Source organism: Coregonus lavaretus (assembly GCF_964263955.1).
Source record: "Coregonus lavaretus genome assembly, chromosome: 17".
In the NCBI taxonomy this organism is placed as follows: domain Eukaryota; kingdom Metazoa; phylum Chordata; class Actinopteri; order Salmoniformes; family Salmonidae; genus Coregonus; species Coregonus lavaretus.
Genome location: NC_140004.1, coordinates 14,210,427 through 14,219,061, shown reverse-complemented (window position 1 = coordinate 14,219,061; position 8,635 = coordinate 14,210,427). Strand labels below are relative to the sequence as shown.

General features: G+C 43.0%; 1 protein-coding gene across 1 annotated transcript in view; it reads right to left on the bottom strand.

The window, feature by feature from the left end:
* Positions 1-1,051: 1,051 nt before the first annotated feature.
* Positions 1,052-8,635, bottom strand: part of LOC311145032 (glycine dehydrogenase (decarboxylating), mitochondrial-like) — a gene marked incomplete at its 5' end in the record, with an annotated part of 31,773 nt that continues 24,189 nt past the window's right edge. The window contains 7 exons of the mRNA XM_084181234.1: positions 1,052-1,615; positions 1,831-1,911; positions 2,248-2,420; positions 2,701-2,796; positions 2,906-3,017; positions 3,226-3,367; positions 3,670-3,782. Coding sequence (XP_084037360.1) covers positions 1,475-1,615; positions 1,831-1,911; positions 2,248-2,420; positions 2,701-2,796; positions 2,906-3,017; positions 3,226-3,367; positions 3,670-3,782 — 858 coding nt within the window. The 3' untranslated portion in view covers positions 1,052-1,474. The remainder of the gene's footprint in view (positions 1,616-1,830; positions 1,912-2,247; positions 2,421-2,700; positions 2,797-2,905; positions 3,018-3,225; positions 3,368-3,669; positions 3,783-8,635) is intronic.

The window sequence follows — 8,635 nt, the reverse complement described above, 5'->3', positions numbered from 1 at the left end:
CAATATAAATGTAATCAATTTAAAATGTTGTCTGTAACACAACAAAATGTGGAAAAAGTCTAGGGGTGTGAATAGTTTCTGAAGACACTGTACATACAGGTATTGACAAAGTCTGAAAGGAACTTGCCCATCGGGGTTGCCTGAAGATTATGATCACTTGCCCGAAAATGTAAATGAGCTATTTACACACAGAAGTGCCATATTGCCTGCCTTTCACCTTCACATAGGGGAGGAATAAGAAAGAGAAGTTCTGGAATTCTTCATATTTTGGTTATCAGTAAAAATATATATATAATCTCAGCAGGCTCAACTTGACTTTCTGCCATAAATTGTCTTTCACTTAAACAATGGGGAGGAACCAGAATGATAATTTTAGGCTACTGGGATTCTTTGCCAAATGGGGCAACCTCAGAGCAGGCTCAACTTGCAGGACCGCTCACTTGCCCCAGGCAGTAGGGCAACCCTTAATGTCAATCCCCGAAACTTTACCACAGTGTGGGGAGTTTAAAAGCAGACATGGTAAAAATAGGGTGTGTGTCTTATGTAATGGAAACATGCCATAGCGTCTTGCATACAGTAAGTGTCAGTATTACTGTAAACTAAAGTCATGCACACACAACAGTTCCATTGATTGTGCTTATGTTTTCAGTCATAAATCACACAAAATTGATTTTCTGAGGCAAAGCGAAAAGATTATCACCTAATAGGATTAGCCATATTAATAAAATGAAGGAACTTCCCTGAGGTTCTCATGCCATGTCTGTAGGCAGACTGAACGGGACATTCATTCTTTTGAACTGTAATTAGTTAGTGTCAAAGACTGAACACAGGACATTCACGAGAACTGTAATCTTCACTTATTCTTTTTCACCCAATTATATAATGTAATCTGGAGATAAGAAACATCTCAATGTCCAGATGTATTAGTATTGTGTCTCACAGAACAAACCATGTGAGACAGAATAGGTGCTTGTGTTCCAACAGTCAGATCTAGCTGGCAGTATTACCTCAAATGTGTATAGTCTACTTCCAAAACTGAACAAGAAAAGATCCAGACAATCAATGTTTATTACAACTATTTTTCCTAACAGGTAATTTAAAGATCATTAACTTTCTTTATCCCCTAAAAGTATCTTAACATCAAGACTAACATTAGTATAAGTAATTAGGCAAACACGTGCCAAAATACACATTTTAAAATGTTCATACATGAAACAGATGGCAAATATTAACAACAACCCTACACAAGTTGAGATCTACGTTTTTGTTGTCCGATCCGGTACTTTAGAGAATAAAACAGTGTGAAGGGAGATTCAAGGTAACTATTTGTACAACATAGAATATAGACAGAGAGTTGAGGCACCGAGGGCACATCATGGAAATACAGAAAAACGATACACAACTCTTCATGGATTTTCACAATTTGGAAGTGTGATGAATGATGATGACGGCTGGTATAACGGAGGCACTAGTGTCATGAGGAAGCTCTCTTCTCCTCATATGGTGACTCATACACGTCCATAGGGGGGCAAGTGCAGACCAGGTGCTGGTCACCGTATATGTCGTCGATCCTGGAGATGGATGGCCAAAACTTGGTCTCGGGCCTCACAAATGGCTGGAAGTTTTAAAATGGGAAACATTTGAGTTTACCATGCATCCAATTTGTTAACAATAATACAGAGAGAGTAAAATAATCTGTGTACAACGATTTTGGTAAATCAATTGTAAACATGTTGATATTCACATGAATCACAAACAAGGCCATTTTTAGCTCAGGGGGAAGTGGAGTTGGTAGTGTGTGTTGTGATGTTTTCCAGAGGGAAGACTCACCAGGGGGAAAGCAGCGTACTCCCTGGAGTAGGGCCTGTCCCAGGTGGAGGAGGTGATGCTCGCCAGGGAGTGAGGGGCCATCTGTGGACACAGACAGACCCAAGTGAACACCTATTTTAGCTGCTCTGGCAACATACAGCAACTCTTGCTACATTTAGGTGCCATCACTAAAGCACAGATTTTTTTATGCTCAATAATACTCTAATAAAAGGTTGTCCATAACACCGGATCGGTATGTCTTATCACAATCAGTTGTTATAACTTATGTTGAAATATGGGAGGCTATCACTCACACCTATTTAATTGAGAAAAATAGCTATAATGAGTTTATAGACCACTGTATGTAGCTGATTGCATGGTTTAACACACACAGATTGTAAGTTGTGTCTATCTATCAGTCAGGCCAATGCAGTGCACCTTCAGTGGGTTAACGCGGGCATCCATCCTGCCTTCCTCAATGTCGGCTATTTCCTGTCTGATTCCCATCAACGCATCACAGAAGCGGTCCATCTCTGCCTTGTCCTCTGACTCCGTGGGCTCGATCATCAGGGTTCCTGCCACGGGCCACGACATGGTGGGGGCATGGAAACCTGGCCAGGGTCAGACAAACAGGGGGATAAGAAGATGGCTCACAGTTAAATTCAATAAAAAAAAATATGATTATTTAAATATATGTACTTAATTAAGCAGGTCCCGTGGGTGGGATGTGGGGATAAATGTGTATTTGTGTAATGTCTGTTTGCATATATATATATATTATTTTTTTTAAACTTAAGATACAGAAAGAGACAGAAGTAGACCCTGTTGACTTTTAAGCAGTACCCAACTATCCGTAAATGCAGTGTTGTGAATATCCATGTTCCAGCTCACCATAATCCTGGAGCCTTTTAGCCACATCCACCGCTTCAATGTTGGCGCTCTTCTTGAATGGCCTCACATCCAAAATAAATTCATGGGCACAAAAACCTGTGGCCCAAAGAAATCTGTGTTAATTAAATCAACATTTGCTAGTGTCAGCTGATTACTGATGGACACAGGGCACCATACTTGGGTGAATAGGACCTCCACCACTCACCTTTCCTGCCTTTGAAGAGGATCTTGTAGTGGCTCTCTAATCTCTTGGCCATGTAGTTGGCATTAAGGATAGCCACCTCTGTGGCATGAACAAGCCCCTTGGCTCCCATCATCTACACAGTAGGATACAACAGGGGCTATATCAACTCATGTACTAAACAGCTACGTTGTTGCTTCAGTTGCATGTTTTTTTCCCCCCTGCATTTGCCTATAAAGACCTTTAAGTATCATGAATAGCACTATTCTAACAAATCTATCATCATCCTTATTTACATTTCATGGCACTGAACCATAGGATCGATACAGTCCACTGGTACTGACCTTGATGTAAGCCCAAGAGATGGGCAGAATGGCACTGGAGCCCCATGGGGCAGCACTGATGGTGCCCAGGGAGCTGGACATGTTGCCTGCTGACATGCTGACCACTGGGTGGCAGGGCAGGAACGGGGAAAGGTGCTCCTTCCTGTTTACCATGCACAACTCCATTAAGCCATCAATAGTAATTAATTATTCACTTTTAAGTCATGTTTTGCACCAAAACTTTGTGCCAGGAGTGTTTCCTTACCATGTATGCACGCATTACTGAGTCGCTTCGGATAAAAGTGTCTGCTAAATGGCATACATATATTATGTGACCTGACCAGGACAAAACGGCCTATTTATAATGGATTTGGCCAGTTATATTTCCTTTGGGCAGGTTCAGTTTTTGTACTTAGTCCATTAAAATGTGCATTTGAGGGAAACAATCCCGTTATGGTCACTTACACTCCGATAGGTCCCATCCCTGGTCCTCCGCCCCCGTGGGGGATACAGAAGGTCTTGTGGAGGTTCAAGTGAGACACGTCAGATCCGTAGTCACCAGGACGACACAAGCCCACCTGTAGAGAGCAGAGCAGGCAGGAGAGAGAGGAGATTACAGGGTGATAGAAAGGCAATTCTCCAAAGTCACATTTCCTCTTATCTGCAGAAGCGGGCGCTACAGTACCGGTGGAGGGTAAAATGCATCATACTTGAGCACTCCCATGCACTCCAGGAGAGCCTTGTAAAAATGTTGTTATGTTCAAATGCTACAAATAAATAACTAAATAATATACACTATACTACATGACCAAAAGTGTGTGGACACCTGCTCGTTGAACATCTAATTCCAAAATCATGGCCATTAATATATGGTCCCCCCTTTGCTGCTAGAACAACCTCCACTCTTCTGGGAAGGCTTTTCACTAGATGTTGGAACATTGCTGCGGGACTTGCTTCCATTCAGTCACAAGAGCATTAGTGAGGTCGGGCACTGATGTTGGGCGATTAGGCCTGGGTCGCAGTCGGCATTCCAATTCATCTCAAAGGTGTTCTATTGGGTTGAGGTCAGGGCTCTGTGCAGGCCAGTCAAGTTCTTCCACACCGATCTCGACAAACCATTTCTGTATGGAACTCGCTTTGTACATGGGGGCATTGTCATGCTGAAACATGAAAAAGGACCTTTCCCAAACTGTTGCCAAAAAGTTGGAAGCACAGAATCATATAGAATGTCATTGTATGCTGTAGCGTTAAGATTTCCCTTCACTCGAACTAAGCCCAAACCATTATTCCACCTCCACCAAACTTTACAGTTGGCACTATGCATTGGGGCAGGTAGCGCGCTCCTGGCATCCGCCAAACCAAGATTTGTCCATCGGACTGCCAGATGATGAAGCGTGATTCATCACTCCAGAGAATGCGTTTCCACTGCTCCAGAGTCCAATGGCGGCAAGCTTTACACCACTCCAGCCGACGCTTGGCATTGCGCATGGTGAGCTTAGGCTTATTTGTGGCTACTCGGTCACGGAAACCCATTTCATGAAGCTCCCGACGAACAGTTATTGTGCTGAAGTTGCTTGTAGAGGCAGTTTGGAACTCGGTAGTGAGTGTTGCAACCGAGGACAGATGATTTTTACGCGCTTCAGCACTCGGCAGTCCCGTTCTGTGAGCTTGTGTGGCCTACCACTTCGCGGCTGAGCCATTGTTGCTCCTAGACGTTTCTACTTCACAATAACAGCCCGCTTGGAGTTTGCCAAAAGGCACCTAAAGACTCTCAGACCATGAGAAACAAGATTCTCTGGTCTGATGAAACCAAGATTGAACTATTTGGCCTGAATGCCAAGCGTCACGTCTGGAGGAAACCTGGCACTATCCCTACGGTGAAGCATGGTGGTGGCAGCATCATGCTGCTGTGGGGATGTTTTTCAGCGGCAGGGACTGGGAGACTAGTCAGGATCGAGGGAAAGATGAATGGAGCAAAGTATAGAGAGATCCTTGATGAAAACCTGCTCCAGAGCACTCAAGACCTCAGACTGGGGCAAGGTTCACCTTCCAACAGGACAACGACCCTAAGCACACAGCCAAGACAACGCAGGAGTGGCTTCGGGACAAGTCTCTGAATGTCATTGAGTTGCCCAACCAGAGGCCGGACTTGAACCCGATTGAACATCTCTGGAGAGACCTGAAAATAGCTGTGCAGCAACGCTCCCCATCCAACCTGACAGAGCTTGAGAGGATCTGCAGAGAAGAATGGGAGAAACTCCCAAATACAGGTGTGCCAAGCTTGTAGCGTCATACCAAAGAAGACTTGAGGCTGTAATCGTTGCCAAAGGTGCTTCAACAAAGTACTGAATACTTATGTAAATGTCATATTTTTTATAAATTGGCTAAAATTTTGAAATACCTGTTTTTGCTTTGTCATTATGGGGTATTGTGTGTAGATTGATGAGGGGGAAAAAACTATTCAATCAATTTTAGAATAAAGCTGTAACATAACAAAATGTGAAAGAAGTCAATGGGTCTGAATACTTTACGAAGGCACTGTATGTATGTATGTATGTATGTATGTATGTATGTATGTATGTATGTATGTATGTATGTATGTATGTATGTATGTATGTATGTATGTATGTACATTACCAGTCAAAAGTTTGGACACTCCTACTCATTCAAGGGTTTCTTTATTTGTACTATTTTCTACATTGTAGAATAATAGTGAAGACATCAAAACGATGAAATAACACATATGGAATCATGTAGTAACCAAAAAATGTGTTAAACAAATCAAAATATATTTTATATTTGAGATTCTTCAAATAGCCACCCTTTGCCTTGACAGCTTTGTACACTCTTGACATTCTCTCAACCAGCTTCAACTGGAATGCTTTTCCAATAGTTCCCACATATGCTGAGCACTTGTTGGCTGCTTTTCCTTCACTCTGCCTTCCGACTCATCCCAAACCATCTCAATTGGGCTGAGGTCGGTGATTGTGGAGGCCAGGTCATCTGATGCAGCACTCCATCGCTATGCTTCTTGTTAAAATAGCCCTTACACAGCCTGGAGGTGTATTGGGTCATTGTCCTGTTGAAAAACAAATTATAGTCCTACTAAGCCCAAACCAGATGGAATGGGGTACCGCTGCAGAATGCTGTGGTAGCCATGTTGGTTAAGTGTGCCTTAAATTCTAAATAAAATCACTGACAGTGTCACCAGCAAAGCACCCCCACACCATGACACCTCCTCCTCCATGCTTCACGGTGGAAACCACACATGCAGAGATAATCTGTTCATCAAAAATCTCAAATGTGGACTCATCAGACCAAAGGACAGATTTCCACCGGTCTAATGTCCATTGCTCGTGTTTCTTGGCCCAAGCAAGTCTCTTCTTCTTATTGGTGTCCTTTAGTAGTGGTTTCTTTGCTGCAATTCGACCATGAAGGCCTGATTCACGCAGTCTCCTCTGAACAGTTGATGTTGAGATGTGTCTGTTACTTGAACTCTGTGAAGCATTTATTTGGGCTGCAATTTCTGAGGCTGGTAACTCTAACAAACGTATCCTCTGCAGCAGAGGTAACTTTGGGTCTTCCTTTCCTGTGGCGGTCTTCATGAGAGCCAGTTTCATCATAGCGCTTGATGGTTTTTGCGACTGTACTTGAAGAAACTTTCAAAGTTCTTAAATTTTCAGAATTGACTGACCTTCATGACTTAAAGTAATGATGGACGGTTGTTTCTCTTTGCTTATTTGAGCTCTTCTTGCAATAATATGGTATTTTACCAAATAGGGCTATCTTCTGTATACCACCCCAACCTTGTCACAACACAACACAACTGATTGGCTCAAACGCATGAAGAAGGAAAGAAATTCCACAAATTAACTTTTAACAAGGCACACCTGTTAATTGACATGCATTTCAGGTGACTACCTCATGAAGCTGGTTGAGAGAATGCCAAGAGTGTGCAAAGCTGTCATCAAGGCAAAAGGGTGGCTCCTTTGAAGAATCTCAAATCTATTTTGATTTGTTTATTTGTATTTATAAATTTTTTATTTAACCTTTATTTAACCAGGTAAGCCAGTTGAGAACAAGTTCTCATTTACAACTGCGACCTGGCCAAGATAAAGCAAAGCAGTGCGATAAAAACAACAACACAGAGTTACATATGGGGTAAACAAAACATAAAGTCAAAAATACAACAGAAAATATATATATACAGTGTGTGCGAATGTAGTAAGTTATGGAGGTAAGGCAATAAATAGGCCATAGTGCAAAATAGTTACAATGTCGTATAATACTGGAATGATAGATGTGCTGAGGTGCAAATTAGCAAAATAAATAACAATATGGGGATGAGGTAGTTGGGTGGGCTAATTTCAGAAAGGCTGTGTACAGGTGCAGTGATCGGTAAGCTGCTCTGACAACTGATGCTTAAAGTTAGTGAGGGAGATAAGAGTCTCCAGCTTCAGAGATTTTTGCAGTTCGTTTCAGTCATTGGCAGCAGAGAACTGGAAGGAATGGCGGCCAAAGGAGGTGTTGGCTTTGGGGATGACCAGTGAGATATACCTGCTGGAGCGCAGACTACGGGTGGGTGTTGCTATGGTGACCAGTGAGCTAAAATAAGACAGGGATTTGCCTAGCAGTGATTTATAGATGACCTGGAGCCAGTGGGTTTGGCGACGAATATGTAGTGAGGGCCAGCCAACAAGAGCGTACAGGTCACAATGGTGGGTAGTATATGGGGCTTTGGTGACAAAACGGATAGCACTGTGATAGACTACATCCAATTTGCTGAGTAGGGTGTTGGAGGCTATTTTGTAAATGACATCGCCGAAGTCAAGGATCGGTAGGATAGTCAGTTTTACGAGGGCATGTTTGGCAGCATGAGTGAAGGAGGCTTTGTTGCGAAATAGGAATCCAGTTCTAGATCTAACTTTTGATTGGAGATGCTTAATGTGAGTCTGGAAGGAGAGTTTACAGTCTAACCAGACACCTAGGTATTTGTAGTTGTCCACATACTCTAGGTCAGACCCGCCGAGAGTAGTGATTCTAGTCGGGTGGGCGGGTGCAAGCAGCGTTCGGTTGAAGAGCATGCATTTAGTTTTACTAGTGTTTAAGAGCAGTTGGAGGCTACGGAAGGAGTGTTGTATGGCATTAAAGCTCGTTTGGAGGTTTGTTAACACAGTGTCCAATGAAGGGCCAGATGTATACAAAATGGTGTTGTCCGCATAGAGGTGGATCCAAGCGTCACCAACAGCAAGAGCGACATCATTGATATACACAGAGAATAGAGTCGGCCCGAGAATTGAACCCTGTGGCACGCCCATAGAGACGGCCAGAGGTCCAGACAACAGGCCCTCCGATTTGACACATTGAACTCTATCTGAGAAGTAGTTGGTGAACCAGGCGAGGCAGTCAGAGAAACCAAGGCTATTTAGTC